Source organism: Plectropomus leopardus, chromosome 15 (genome assembly GCF_008729295.1).
Source record: "Plectropomus leopardus isolate mb chromosome 15, YSFRI_Pleo_2.0, whole genome shotgun sequence".
In the NCBI taxonomy this organism is placed as follows: domain Eukaryota; kingdom Metazoa; phylum Chordata; class Actinopteri; order Perciformes; family Serranidae; genus Plectropomus; species Plectropomus leopardus.
The window spans coordinates 11,696,720-11,711,673 of record NC_056477.1 but is presented as its reverse complement, the minus strand read 5'-3'; the positions used below and the strand labels follow the sequence as shown (position 1 = coordinate 11,711,673).

Genomic DNA, 14,954 nt, shown 5'->3' with positions numbered 1-14,954 from the left:
TCACTGATTTCAGTAACTACACTGTTCACAATACTGTTAAAAACAAACAGCTTACAGAAAATGAGAAAGATTAATTTTAAAACAAAACCCTTTGAATTTGATTAACATGGCTTATTTATGCTTGTTGGGTTTTTTTAAAGAGGAAAACTGCAGTAAGATTTTTTAGTGGTAACCCAAGTAAGTTATCTCTGTTTTGAATTACTCTCCATATATTTCATGCAAACCATGGTCTGCCAGGAAGCAGAACTCACACCAGAATAATAAGCCCCTCAGTGGTAGAAATAATTTAATTTTGCAAGAATAATCAGTCACACTAATCTCCATTGTAGCAAAGATAATTAAACTTGTCTGTCTCAAATTTGGAGTTGCCTCTTTGAGAAATCATGTACAATAAATATGTGTTTTGTCAAAATACAGCACACTGGCAGTAACTTGTGGAATATTTAATTAAAAGAAGTCGGTAGAGAGGTTGTTGGAGGTTTTTCTTGGTGGGACTCTTGGGTACTGATGGATAGAGGCACAAAGACACAGCAACAAAATGTGCATGTATAATATAATATGTACATATTTCATGGAATATTTAATATTAAATTCATCTTTGTGAGACGTAGTCCAATTAAGCCTTTGAAACCAGAATCAACATCAGTTTTCTTGTGCTGTGTTCAGATGCCTTTCACAAACTATTGTACCCTTTGAAACCTGAGCAAAGTGATTTAAATTCAAAGTGAATCGCCACAAAATTAGTGGACACAAAAAAGGATGGGGTAGGGATACAAAAAAGTGGGAAAAATCTCCTGAAAACTATATTTATTATAACATAATTTTATATATAAAATAATGCTATAGAAAAAAAAGTATGCATTTAAAAAGTAATAAGTTTCCGAACTGTTTGGGGTCATTTTCATCTTTGTTTTTCACGTTTCTATTTATTAATTTTTTGCTTATTATCAGGTAATTTTCTTGTAATTTTCTTAAAATATTTTTTGCTCATTTTTGGGCCATGCGTTGTGAAGTTGCTCATTGCCTTCTCCCAGTGTTGTTGAAATAAATCAAACCAATTTGTCCATGTTTTAAAGGGTTATCTGCGCTATGTGCATTCACATAGAGATGTGTGTCCCTTTTATCACACGATATTGTATTGTATGAAGGATGTGGAGCAGCTGAGAGAGGGGGAGTAATGAGCAGTGACTGCCATCTGCAGACACGTGTGTGTAACTGCTGTCATAAACGAGGTTCAACCAATATGTGGATAATAAAACTGACGTGAGACAAATATCTCTTTCAATTATTGACAAAGTATTTTAACAAAGCTTTAAACGACACTTGGCGATCGTGTTTATTGAGGTCGTTCAGGGGAGCGTGTCAGGGCATGCGCGCTCTTGGCAGTCTCGAGCTCGCTCTGCCTGCGTGCTGCGCGAGCCAATCACATTTTAGATAAACACAATATTGCGTCATTGTTATTGTGGTAGTTGGAGCCCTAGCTGTTTACAGGGATTTCGCCACCATTTCGCTTACATCTGGTCCTCTAAAATCTGCGTTAACACCTGGACCATCACGAGTCAACCAGTATAATGTCGTTTCAAAAGGACACTTCATCGGACGAGAGTTTGCAGGGTAAAGTATAATCGACACAGCAGCCTGTAGCTCCTCGGTGTTTAAGCTAGAGCTAGCTATAACGTGACGAAAACACGAGGTGACTAACCTTAAATCACCTCATATAGCCGCATTTAAAGCCTAAGCTTAACGATAATAACTGGTAATTTACTAGTAATATACTAGTAATTAACCAGTAATATTAAAGCTCAATGTATCTGTATTATTTCATCGAGACGTGGGGGGACAACTGAGGACAGCACGTCGCCCTAGTTAGTTAATGAGGCTTATCTGCGGTGTTGCAAAATCAAAATACCTTCAAGCCAAGGACAGTCTGTATCTGTTTGTTGATCTATTGTATTTTAGCCTGATTTCTAGTCCCTGCCTATATATACCAGTGACACCGGACATGATACAAAGATTTCGATGTGTTTTGAATTTAAGGTTCCTGGGTTGAGCTGCATTTCAGTGGCAATGGCTCTCAAAGTACCAGTCATCACGGAAGCCAGGAGCAAATCCCCACGTCCATCCAGGAGGGTGACGTGGAGAAAATGCTGCTGGATGCCCAACACGAGTCAGGCAGAAGCAGCTCCAAAGGAAGCTCTCAGTGCAACAGGTTTGTGGGGGTAAAAGAGGAAGCAAACATTGTGTAATAATAAATGTGTCTAAAGTGACCTAAGTTTGCCTTTTGTGTTGTCTTGTTTATAACAGCCCACTCAGAGCCCAGACCCCCCTTCTCCTGTGGAGAGGCTCAGAGGCAAACAGCTCACAGGTACATTTGTTAGATTCACTTACGCGTCTCAAAATCTGTTATAAAAGTCTAAATAAGTTAAGATAATACGTTATTGTCTGTATTCATTGAATTTTTTTTTGCATCCACAAGCTCTGAAAAATTAACTGAATGAAATAAAAAAAATTAAAATAGGTCAAATGATGTTTTACAGAATAGTGTTGTTTTTAAATATATGTGATGGCCAAGTTGTTGCTTGATTTTTTTTTTTTTTTATTTATTTATTTTTTTTATGTGTGCTTTTAGTCAGATGAAGACTTCCAAGAAAGAAGACGGGAAGTAGAGAACATGATGAAGAAAAATGCTGACTGGATCTGGGACTGGTCTAGTCGACCTGAGAACAATCCACCAAAGTATGTAGCCACCACTAATTTGATTACTCTTAGTATTTGGTATGTTGGATTGTTTTTTGTTTGTTTGTGTTTTTGTTGTTTTTTGTAATTTTAAGTGGAGTTAGTAGTTGATGTAATTATTCAAAGACTTAAGACTCAAATCACAGAGTTATAGAGCAAATAGTTGATGACTATGAACCATGTGAATGCAAGTGGATATACAGGTAATCACTCTTAACTGTAAAAATGGTAGTTATTACTGTGCTAACAGGAATAGGAAATCATTTATTCTGTTGTGTTAATCTCTTACACACATTAGCTTAAGTATATTTGTTTTGTGTCATGATTTATAACCGTAATTCACAGAGTGAAGAAAAAAATGCCTGTGTGAGCAGAGGTGTTGATTTGACATTAGACTGGTGCTCATTGATTTTAATGTGTTCATAATAATGAAAAATTAATGTGCTTCTCTGTAGGGAGTTCCTGCTCAAGTACCCTAAGCGCTCGACCTCTCTCAGCATTAGGAACACCAGTGTCATGAAGAAGGGAGGTGTTCTCTCTGCGGACTTTCTGAAGCTTTTCCTTCCTTCCTTAATCATTTCTCACATACTTGCTGTCGGCCTAGGGTAAGCAGCTTCATTTAATCTCAAACTACCAATGATACAATTTTGCAAAAATCTAAAAGCATTCAGTTAGAGCCTAAAAGGACCATTGGGATTGTTGAAGAACCATTTAAAGCCCATATTTGATTGAGTGATGTGAATTCTCATAAATAATGTAATAATTTGCTGTACATATGAAGCATTTATTTGGTATTTTTCAAATAATCATTTAAGATAATATAGTGGATTTTAGTGGATTTTAGTGTTATTCGTTGCATTAAATGGACTGTCAATCAATTTAGGAGTGATAGATTGCACTATTGTGTTGTATTGTTCCATAAATCTTGATCTTACGACAACAGTATAACCACACCAAATACACCAGTTCGAAAACCAAAACATCCACTGACTAGTGTTAACCTATAATGGTTTCTTGTATTCAGGGTTTTGGTAGAATTTGGGGAGCCCGGCAAAGAATAGTGGCAACAGTAATGGCAGACAGCGTTGCTGTTCAGAGTTAAAATAAGTAACTTTTGCCATCCTTTGCAACAGAATTTATAAGCAGATGTTGCGCAGTGGAAACCTTAGGCAATCAGGACAATTACTGATAATTAATAGAAAAATTAAATAAATGAAGCCTCAAATCTACTACAAACTTCAAATCATTTTATGTAACAGATTGTTTTTCATTATTTTTAAACAATGTGACATCAACATATAAACATATATCGTTTAAGCGTCCCACCATTCTATTAAACTTTATGTTTTCCGTGTGCTGTAGAGAAGATGTTGTCCATAATCAGTCTTTGCTACAGTCAGCTTTTATTGGCAACTCCCATACCACCACCTTTAACCAACTTGCATGAACACAAACATACACCTTCAACACACTACACCTCCGTGCCAAATATTTGCCTTTTAGGGCAAAAACTGTCCACCAGAGGATGGGGGAAATTTTTGTAGACCAACCAACCGACCGGTCGCAGCTAAAAACTTGATGTTTGTTCTAGTAAAAAACCTATGATGATGAAGTTGAAGCATCAAGTCCTAGTTTCAGTGTATTTAAATATATTTCTGAAGAATTTAAGAAATATACCTATTTTTTGTCATATATTGTGCTTTTTAAAAATGATTTTAATTTACATGTTTGTCTCTCTTCTTTTAGGATATATATTGGGAAACGTCTGACTTCCCACAACACCTACTAAGTAGGATGGTGCCGTGTGTTCGACACCTTGTCACCTTCAAGTGACTCATCTTGGCATGCCTTAAAATGGGACCTTCTAATGATCAAGGGAGATGTAGCCACGTGACACGGTCCAATTTGATTGAGTGCCCCACGTAGCTCACACCAGCGTGGAGAGTTAAGGATCTGTCATTGCTGTTTCATGGCGTTAACTCGTGAACACAACAGTGACCAATCCTCTGCTCTGCGCTGTAGTCTCTGTCCTGGCCTGAAGATGACTGTTTTGTTGCTTCCAGCTCCTTAAATCTGCACGTTAGGGAACTGATAAGTATTGTGCGCCAATGCCTTTTTTGTTTTTGCAATGAGGAATCACTTTTGATTTAAAATTATATACGATCAGTATGTATTTTTTCAAATCAACTGTAGAGAAAGGTAATTGACTTTTTTTTTTGTCCAAGGGATCAATAGCCTACTGCGTAAGTGATTGCATCCATTTGTTCAATTGTATATTGTGATTATGAGAAAGCATTATTAAGCACTGATATGGTCCATTTTGTTCATCTTACACAAAATAAAAGTTGGAAAAAAACGCATATGGCCCGGATGGATTTATTGACAGGTTAATGTGTAGAAACATGGAGCCAGGTATTTATCAAAGGAAGGACCACATGCAGATGAACACAATTAAAATTTTATTGAACTTTGGTCAAAATAATAAACAAGTGAATACATTGCCACCATGTTAGGAATCAATGGACAAAGACAATGCATTATTATGTGTTTGTTTTAATGTCATCAGTATATGTTTTGTGTAGTCAACCTTCATTTCTGCATTCACAACTACGGAGATAAGATCCACATTTGCAATACGCGGTTCAAATTTGGGTGACATCCCTAATAAATGAATAAGGGCACATGTATGAGGCCTGTCTGAATTTCCTACTTATTACATGATTAGGAGGCACTCTATCACAAACTGTATGGTGTGCAATTTTCCTCCTGTGTTTTCATAGACAGCCACATATAGCAGCAGTATATGAGGACATAACTCTATAAAATAGGATTTACAAATAATGCACATGAGGTTTGTAAAACGTTTGGGGACATAACTTGTAGCTGTCACTGATAGAAGTAGGTATTAAGGCTGCAGATTCCCTTTGTCCTGGGCCCCATCTTGTGCCATGTAGTTTCCAGCCCGCATCCTAAAACATGGTCAAAAACTAGAAATTAATCTCTTGACACAAACACATTATCGGTTGTCTCCAACAGTGGTTCCGAGACCGGTAGCCCCAAATAGTATTTCCATAACAGGTTTGCTTGAGATCTGCTCAAAGACAGTGGTGTGACTGGACATTTTTCCACCTCTCTACAACATAAAAACATGCAAAGCAATAAACATGTTTTAATACATACTTCTAAATTTAAAAACACATCTGTAGTTTTAGTTTCTTTTATTATGTGGATGACAAGGTGTACTTGAATAGATACAGTCAGTGAAATTATGTCACCGTATTGACTGGGGGTAAAGTAAGAGGAGGGAGGGGAGGGGGGAGAAAAGAAACAAGTCCACTTTCCAAATTCATGGCCTCTTCCACCAGTAGTTTGGCCTGAATACATGGCCAATGGGGGAATGTTACAGTTAGGCTTATTGGCCATTAATCCGTGCTTCAGAGGGCCCAAAATCTTTGAGATGATGTTACAACTTTGACAAGACGTCATTTTAAGGGCTTCCGAGAGTTCTGTCGTTAAATCATGAAATGAAGGCTTAAAATGTCAACACAAACACCAACGTTCAAGAGTTTGACCTCTAGGGAGTGCCATTCCGTCAATTAGACCCGAATTGGGCTTTCTGGGTCAGGGGGGCATGTTGATTGCCCTGGTGCCAAAGGCAAAAACAACCTAAGCTCAGACTCAAAATAAAACAGGCCTATGGATCAACCTCCTGTGGCAAAAAAAGTAGACACGTGCTTTCGAATTCTTCACCAGGAGGACAACGAGGCTGTTTCTTCTTATACAGATAGACAAGTAGTAGGCTTAACTACACAGGTACGGTAAAAGCCCTATCCTCTGGAGCCCCCAAATCTTCTAGTTGATTTTGTCCTGGAAAATGTACAAGTTGTTGGTGGCTGCCACAGCTATCACGTTATCTTTGGGGTGCCAGGCAGTGTGGAGGATCTTCTTGTTGAAGTCCAGGCTGTCCACGCTGATCTCATCCTTCTTCCTCTTGCCGCCAGTGGACACTTTGCGCGGTTTGAGCGTAGCCCGTGGTTTGCTGCTCTCCCGGGACGCCTCCAGTGTGATGTCCCGCCTAGTGTTGCGGTCAAACATTCGGAAGAAGTTGTTGTAGGAGCCGGTCATGATGGCACTGATGGTGAGACAAATTCATAATTGTATACATTTATTTGACAAAAACAAAGAAAACACAGTGTCACCAAAGATTGATATATCCATAATGCAAGAGCGCAAAAAAAAAGAATATAGGACAAAAGAAACCGCTAAAAAGGACACATACCTGTCACTGCCATTCCAGCAGCACTCGAACTTGTCAAAGATGCAGTCATTTTCATACAAGGAGCACAGCTTACTGCGAAGGTATTCGTGGACCTGAAACAAACCGCATGACTTAACCCAAATATTCACCATGGCTGATGTTCTCCATCTGTATGGAGGTAGTTTAAGTGTGAAAGTGCTCATCCAGCCAACACAACACAGCACTTTTACATCAGTGAATGGTACTCATCATTTTTTAACAGCACTGCCCTCAGACTGCGTGGCTAACTCTACTAACTCTACTATTTTTGAGCCTCAAGCACCTCGCGTGCCATTCGTTGAAAGAATTATATCCTTTCGTAATTCTTGGATCTTTCATTATTTTCACTTTATGATTTTACTGGCTTCAAGACAATTTTTTTGGCAGAGTTGATATGATTATGTGGACTTCAACAAAATCAAAATTATTGAATAATAATCATAATACATTTTATTTGTAGGTGCCTTTCGAAACACTCAAGGTCACCTTACAAGGCAGAGTTAAAAAACAACAACAGTTTAACGACAGATCAATTCATATCACGTAAATAGCAGGTGAGGGGTAAACAGCAGCATAATCTGCTTATTCTAAGTCTTTGAGGGAAACCCTGATGTTCTGTGAAAATTACACTGCCTGGGGCCTTTTCAGTCTCTGTAAGAAAAATCTTATGTAAGGGCCGATTTAAGCAGCCACTTGAATCAGAGATCATTTTAAAAACACTGCAGTGCTTATTTTGTTCTCAAACAGGGTCAAATGTTATATTTAAAATGACTCGATACGAATGTTTATGCACCTGATACGTCTCCACTGGCCTGTTCTCCATGTTGAGGTCCCAAACTTTGACGGAGAGGTAGTCACGTGTCATCATATAGCGTCCGCTGTGACTGAACTTCACGTCCGAGATGGAGGAGATGATCTCAGAGAAAAAGGACCGGCTGCTCGGATCCTCTGGCTCCTCAAAGACTGAGAAGTAAAAAGACAATGTCCTTAATTCTTATTTCTAGACTCATTCCCAGCATGTCTTTTTTTAAATTTCTCACAAAAAATCTCATATACAGTCTCCTACTTTATTCTGACAAAAAGTTTTTAAAAAACGAACCAATTTCTATTAATATACAAATGGAGAGAAGCAGGAAATTGAAATATTAAGCTGTTTACACAAATGTTTAGTATTTTTCCTTTATTACAGTCAAAATATTGATCAATTACTTTTCCACTAATACACAGATGAACTGACAAATCACTGCAGCACTTCAGTGGAGGTACTTACACTTTGAGTGCCTATCGCAGAGTGCCGCTGCTCGCATGTCACACAGGCGGATGGTGCCTTTGCTACTGCTGTACACAAATACATTGCATTGGTGTGGATGGCACTCAGCAGCTGTGATTACTTCTGTCAGTTCCTCCATGTTGGCGGGCTTGATGTCTACAATATCTGGGAACAAACTGTTAAGGAACTCGCAGTCTTATGTTTCGTCATAATACAATGCAGAGGCCACTGGTCCGTAAGCCACATGTCTGTTCTCTGATGAAGGAAAAGGATACTAAAACTTCTGTCTGTGATTTCCAAGTGCCATAGATTTATTCTTAGGTCATCTGCAGAGAGGTACGTTTCATGATCACTATTTACAGAAATGGAATTAATGTGATAGGTGTGCGCATTTGCAAAGATCCTCCGTGGGCTTGCTTCTACCATGAGATCCATTGGCATCAGCACTGGTACCTGAAACAGACAAACATGTATTTTTAGACAAGATTTTATAGAAACCATAAAAATCCATATTGAAAAAGAGACAGTCTGACATAAGATTAAACATACCCGTAAAGAGGTGATTCTAAAGGGGTCTCTGAGTCGTCCGTCTTCATCTTTCAGGTTGTAACCTTCTGCTCTTTTATCTCTTTCACTAATTTTCCACAATTTGATAGTTTTATCTGACGAAAACAGATAAGACAATTGTAAAATTATTACAGTTTCAAATTTTGATACAATCAAATAATCAAAACAGATAAAGAAAAGAAAACTTACCATTTGTCGAAAGTAGAAAGTGAGCAGCATTTTGTTGGGGTAGCCATCTTATTTTATTAATTTTTTCCTCGATTTCTAAACTTTTCAAATAGTCAAATTCTGGCTCGTGACTCTGAAAAGTGCTATAGACGTTGTACTCCCCGCGCAAGTGTGGACGATTCTTAGACTGAAAACAAATATTGCAAACATAAGACAGAGGATGTAAACATAAGCAAACAAACAGAATCAGCATTTTATTGTTGACATGATGCTTTTTTGATGAAGATACTCATCTATGACTCCATATGAATCTTACCTCCTGTTCATGTTGAAATATCACTACTCTGCCTCCTTTATCTCCAGTTGCAAGCAATTCTCCAGAATAGTTGAACTCAACTGTTGAGATTATGTCAGCTAAAAATCGACAAAAATCAGAGTGAATCACACCATGAGAGTTCTGATAACAGTTATCACGCTACTATGTTGGGCGGCAGGTCAGTGTACCTTCGCTCTTTGAATTTTCCTTTCAGAAATAGAAATAAAAGAAAAAAACAACATCAAATAGTTATTTGAATTTCACTTTAAATTCAAAAGCCAGCTTTACATTTCGGGGTCCAAAATGTAATATACATAATAGAAATGTCACCTAATTTTCTTTTTCTTCTATTCAAAGGGGTGAAATTTGCACCTTTTGAGGGGTGCAAATATTCTTTTTCTCCTATTGGGAAAATAAAATAAAACCTTTCTTTTTCTGTGCAAATCTCTGGACACACCTTGCAGAAAAACTTCAGACTTCCCCATACTAATGTGACAAGCAGAGATTCCTGTAGATGATAAACCTTGTTTTGACGAGTCTAAAATGTCAGAATATGGTTTGAAAGTCATTACAGAGCTGGTTATAGCAATAAGTTCAGTCTCTCACTATTTCAGCACCCGAACACTAAACAATGTTTTTTTCTTTACCCAGAACAACTTCCTGTGTCATACTTGTTTTCTTGGCATTTTACTATTTTTTTCTTTTTCTTCATTTTGATAGGCAAAGGGGAAAATTTGCAAAGCAGCTGATTTTACCCTTTATGAATAAAAGAAAAGGGACAATTAAGTGGCAATTCTCTCCTGTATATCTGACCCCAAAAACTAAAAATGGCTTGCTTTTCAGTTTGGGATTTTGAAATTAACCTCAAATTACTATTTAGTTTTAGATTTTTGTTTCTGAAAGGAAAATCCAAAGACCAAAAAGTAAACTGACTCTGCAGGCTAATACTGGGGCTAAAGACTGACATACACCATCAGCCACTGACAGCCAAACACGCACAACACGCACAACACGCACAACACGCACTCCCATTCATGTATGAATGAATGAAAACAAGCATGATGTCACTCGACAATTTATGGACGCAGCACATTGACGTCATGGACACCGTCGCTCCCCTTTAATAGCTTAGCCCCCAGCTAGCATACAGCTAGCTAGCGACACACAGTAAATTACAGAGGAAAGGGCGTTTGTGCAACTGATCCACAAACACGCTCACACCAAACACGACAGCCGCCTTATATAAAATCCCGAGTGACCATCTAGCTATTGTGCATCTCATGTGAAGCCCACAGAGCATCATCATCAGCTAGCCCGTTATAGCCTAGCCGCCAAGCTAACGTTAGCTACATACCTTCCGCAACATCTTCATCTATCGCTCCTTTCACTTGAGAAAAACACCACTGAAAATCATTTCCTCCTGCAACTCCTGTAAAAAAGAACACGGCGTTAGTTTGTGTCCGACTCGCGTTTCGTCCGGCGATAAAATGACCTGACAGTGACACAGTTTGACAACTAGCAACTTAGCTTGCCAGCGCTAACGTTGGGCTAGCTAACTTGCAGATTCAGGCCATCACACACACCAAGTGAGGTGGGTCCTTTTCCTCCCTTCAAAAGTAGCTTACCCGCCATTGCTTCATGTAGCAGCTCTTGCTGTACACGGCTTCCAAGACCTAATCAACCAATGCGGCTTGCTCGGGGGAATAGATAGCATCCACAATCAGTGTGAAGACTCGGGTCCAGATCTGTCAAGACCACGGAAATTATCCGTGATTTTTTTTCTTCCAAAATGGCGCACAGTACATGGAGAAATGACGTCATGCACACATGCCACATCCTGGCTCCATCCATCCTCCCGAGCATCTTACCATCACATGTGCATCCAGGCTGGATTTTATATGCATTTAACTTTAGATTGCATATTATTCCTGCACAGCCTGTTAAAACCAACACAGCTTTTTTTGGGTGTAATATCAGGGGCTGATGTCATTTACACATCAGGATGTTGGTATTTTGATTAAAGCTGGAAGGACACAAGATAAAATAAACAAAAATCCTAAACAGCGTGATTATATTGTATATTTTCTAGTTTTATATTCACTGTTTAATGAATGTGTTTTGCATAGAATAAGTAATTAGTGAAATTAGTGCAGAAATACAACAAAACACATTAACTTTTTTTTTTTAAAAAACCCCACACTTTTCATGTTTAAAATTGCTTTTATTCGCTTGGTCGTTGTTGACACTAGACATAAAGTGTGCCCTAACTCAAAATTGTTTGACGCTTTTAACTCTAACTCCCCTGTTTGTATTGTACGGTCAGTGGATGACATCTAGTGGAGAAAAGATGGAAATACAGTTAATTTTTGTTGGGTGTGTTGCACTTCTATTGGTAAAAACTGAATGTACACACTTTTCAGCCCCTATCTCGCAAACACTATCCATTAGTATTTCAGTCCTTCACTACGTAGTAGTGTAAAAACTGATAAATCAGTCTCCTGAGTTTTTGCTTTTCTGCTATGAGGGTCTAAGGACAGAGGGATGCTGTTTGCTGTAAAGCCCTCTGAGGCAAAGTGTGATTTGTTATAATGGGCTTTATAAATAAAACTGACTTGACTTAAGTCAATAATTAAACTCAAAACAAAAATAAGTTGTGTTACAATGTTAAAATTCATCAGTTTTAATATTATGACCTGCAGGAATAAGGAATCATTTGCTGAAAAGGTCATGACTCTTATAGGCGTGACTTCTATAGCAGGTTACTCCTATAACTCTACAAGCTGTAGGCCATAGAGATGCCATACATAAACAATAAGCTATTACAGTTTTGTGGTTTTACAACTTTCAGAAAACCATCATCATCTCCTCTTGAGGGTGTCACAAGATTATTTTTTTCTGCGTCATTTTCCGAATGGAAAACCATATTTATTGTGGTTGAGTCTGTCTATCAACCAAGCACTTTCAGTGTCCGCTATCAGTCACTTTTTATTGTTTTCTTCAAATTGTGGATATTACATCAGGGAACAAACTTTTCAAATTCAGCCCAACCCAATTCTGCTCAGAATTCATCAAAAAGTATGCCACTTACATATCTGTTTTTGTGAGCAGAAGCTCAAAATCACAGCACAAAATACATATACAAAAATAGATGCTGGAGCTGCGGCAGTTGTTTTTAGTTTTATGCTTATTTTTCTGTAAACAGCGTTCTCTGAAGGGTTGGAGTTGTCAAGAATTGGGAGGAGAAGAATAGCCCATAGGGGCTGATTGTGCAATAAAAAAGTCACATTCCAAAAAAAATAAAGAAAAATGGCAAGTGCTGATGAAGTGTGAGAATATGTAATATCTGGGCCACATTCACTGGATAAAATAGAATAAACAGAGGTGTGTTGTTTTTAGCACACCAGTTGATATAAACACACCATTTTAATGTAAACTAATATAAAAATTCTGCTGAAATAAGGTGCTTTGTTTGCCTGGTTGCTAATATATTCTTGCTTTACTGTTTATCTTAAAACAGCACAGTGGCCTGAAAGTGGTCATAAAGAAAAAGTGCTTGTTTTTTATTAAATATTACAGGTCACATGTTTTGCAAGCTCGCCTGTGGTGACTTTAAGTAAATGTGATTATGTTTTTAGATACATACTGCACAGTGATGGTATTGTCTCCATAGTGCTTTTTAACTTTTTTTTTGTTTGTTTTTTTGCATCTGCAGATTGTCCTGGAGGTGGAAAGTAAACAAATAGGGATGCACCCAGAAAGACCTGGACCAAATCTCACCAAAACCTTCTTCCCGGCATCTCCCAAGCTCCACATCCCTCTCATCACTCACACAGTCCCTTTGGGAGAAGCAGAGCAGAGGGCTGGAGGTTAGGAAGACTATATCTGTATGTCTCTCTATATAAAGGTGGACTAACTTGTACCTCCAGTATAAGCACAAGTTGGATGATTTAACAGTCTAGACTATTTGGTGCATGCATAGAAATATGCCAAAAGGATGTGATGTTTAACAAGCTCACGAGGCACACATTTTCATATTAATTAGTGTAAATTATACATTTTACAGATGTTCTCCAAAATGCTGCTGAATAGTGTCTTTAAGCACAGTTAGCATTTAACACCTACTTGCACATTGATCCCATTTGTAGTTAGTGGATGAGGGGATGTTCGCTTTAAATTAAAAATAGATGGTTCACCAGTGTTTTATTAAAGAATCATTATTTTAAGAACCACTTGAACCTCTAAAACATCCTTGACTTCTGTGCGAGCTGTCCTGTGTAGCTCCACACAGCATAAAATGGGTTAGCAGTAGACTTTTTGTAAAATTTATTTATTTATACTTTTTACTTTGATAGCTTTTCTGTCTGACTGAATGCAACAAATTGTGCAGCTGTCTGATGAGGCAGTGCAGACTTTATTTGTTGGAAACAATACAGACTTTTTATTTATACATGTATATCCTTTATTTACCTAGGTAAAAGACTTAGGAAATTTAAAATCTCTTTTCCACGAGTGACCTGGCCAAGAGGGCAGCATAAAATATAGTTACAACTGTAAATACATGCAGACAAATACAACTATCACACTTTACAATGAGCGAGCACAAAGTCCAGTTAAAATGCAACACAAAACAGTCACGTACATTAATGTGTTTGAGTAGCAATAACTTTGACCAAGAGTGCTATTTTATATTTGTGCTATTTGAAAGCATTAATTAGTGTGGGTATAACAGCCATATGAGAATAAGGGATACTGGGGAAATAGATCAATACACCATAGTATTGCAATATCTTTGCATGGCAATATTGTATTGATACACAGACACCAAGTACTGATATTTTTGTATATAAATTATTAATACAAAATACAAATCAAGCTTTTGGTGGCCTACTAGAATCACGAAATAAATAGCTTTTTTTTAGTCCACTAAAAACATGTTACTGCAATCTAAATGACTGAAGTGAGGTGAACATACTGAAAACCTTATCTGAATGGATTAAAAACAGATGTTTTTCCTTAATTTGCACAACGCTAATATATTGCAATATATGTTATCACAGTACATGTTATTATAGCAGCTAAGCCTACACGTAAAGCCACTCAGGGGTTTAGACGCTCGCCTACCTTCCGTCAGCTGATCTGCTGAAAACAACAGTCCTTCTTCTTCATGTCTTTTACGCAGTTAAGTTCTAAATATTATGCTATTCAATGCAACACGCAAGAACTCACCAAACATACAACAACAACCTGTAACTATACGACAAGCATGGCATGACCCGGCGTTGCGTTAAAAAAAACCCAAAAAAGTATTTGTGCTCCTCCGTCTAGCAACACCTGTCACTGGATGATGGTTCCTACCTAATTGACACACACCCAATAACAACACGACAGTGACCCCTACAGGACAGGTAGCATACTACATGCATATATCAAGAGTGGCTCCTATAGAAATACTCTTCATATTGCAAAAACATTTAAAATCGCAATAATATTGTATTGTGACCTAAGTATTGCGATAATATCACATTGGAGGGGCCTCTATTGATTCCAGCCTCCACTAAATACAGCTTTTTGAAATGATACAACAAGTATTTTTTAGCTTG

At 37.8% G+C, this 14,954-nt stretch overlaps 2 protein-coding genes across 2 annotated transcripts; one reads left to right on the top strand and one right to left on the bottom strand.

Moving 5' to 3' along the window:
• The first annotated feature begins 1,444 nt into the window (after positions 1-1,444).
• On the top strand, positions 1,445-5,096 carry LOC121954520 (BCL2/adenovirus E1B 19 kDa protein-interacting protein 3-like). The gene is made up of 6 exons (XM_042502069.1): positions 1,445-1,614; positions 2,038-2,209; positions 2,305-2,365; positions 2,630-2,736; positions 3,192-3,341; positions 4,483-5,096. The coding sequence occupies exons 1-6, from the start codon at positions 1,572-1,574 to the stop codon at positions 4,523-4,525; spliced, it is 576 nt and encodes a 191-aa protein (XP_042358003.1). The 5' UTR covers positions 1,445-1,571; the 3' UTR covers positions 4,526-5,096.
• Positions 5,097-5,182: 86 nt separating this feature from the next.
• Positions 5,183-11,138, bottom strand: ppp2r2d (protein phosphatase 2, regulatory subunit B, delta). The gene is made up of 10 exons (XM_042502201.1): positions 10,980-11,138; positions 10,709-10,783; positions 9,355-9,452; positions 9,060-9,225; positions 8,853-8,965; positions 8,579-8,756; positions 8,304-8,468; positions 7,827-7,996; positions 7,016-7,107; positions 5,183-6,868 (listed from the first exon to the last, which is right to left on the bottom strand). Exons 1-10 carry the CDS (start codon positions 10,984-10,986, stop codon positions 6,589-6,591), a joined length of 1,344 nt encoding a protein of 447 aa, XP_042358135.1. The 5' UTR covers positions 10,987-11,138; the 3' UTR covers positions 5,183-6,588.
• Positions 11,139-14,954: the final 3,816 nt, after the last annotated feature.

What these genes read in the sequence shown, in the direction of transcription:
- LOC121954520 (XM_042502069.1), top strand. Translation starts at nt 1,572, where the DNA reads ATGTCGTTTCAAAAGGACACTTCATCGGACGAGAGTTTGCAGG. An exon ending in GGAAGCTCTCAGTGCAACAG is followed by an intron (nt 2,210 to 2,304) that starts GTTTGTGGGGGT and finishes TGTTTATAACAG; the next exon opens with CCCACTCAGAGCCCAGACCC. An exon ending in ATACTTGCTGTCGGCCTAGG is followed by an intron (nt 3,342 to 4,482) that starts GTAAGCAGCTTC and finishes CTCTTCTTTTAG; the next exon opens with GATATATATTGGGAAACGTC.
- ppp2r2d (XM_042502201.1), bottom strand. An exon ending in CTTTCTACTTTCGACAAATG is followed by an intron (nt 8,966 to 9,059) that starts GTAAGTTTTCTT and finishes TGTTTTCGTCAG; the next exon opens with ATAAAACTATCAAATTGTGG. An exon ending in GGCCAGTGGAGACGTATCAG is followed by an intron (nt 7,108 to 7,826) that starts GTGCATAAACAT and finishes GGTTTGTTTCAG; the next exon opens with GTCCACGAATACCTTCGCAG.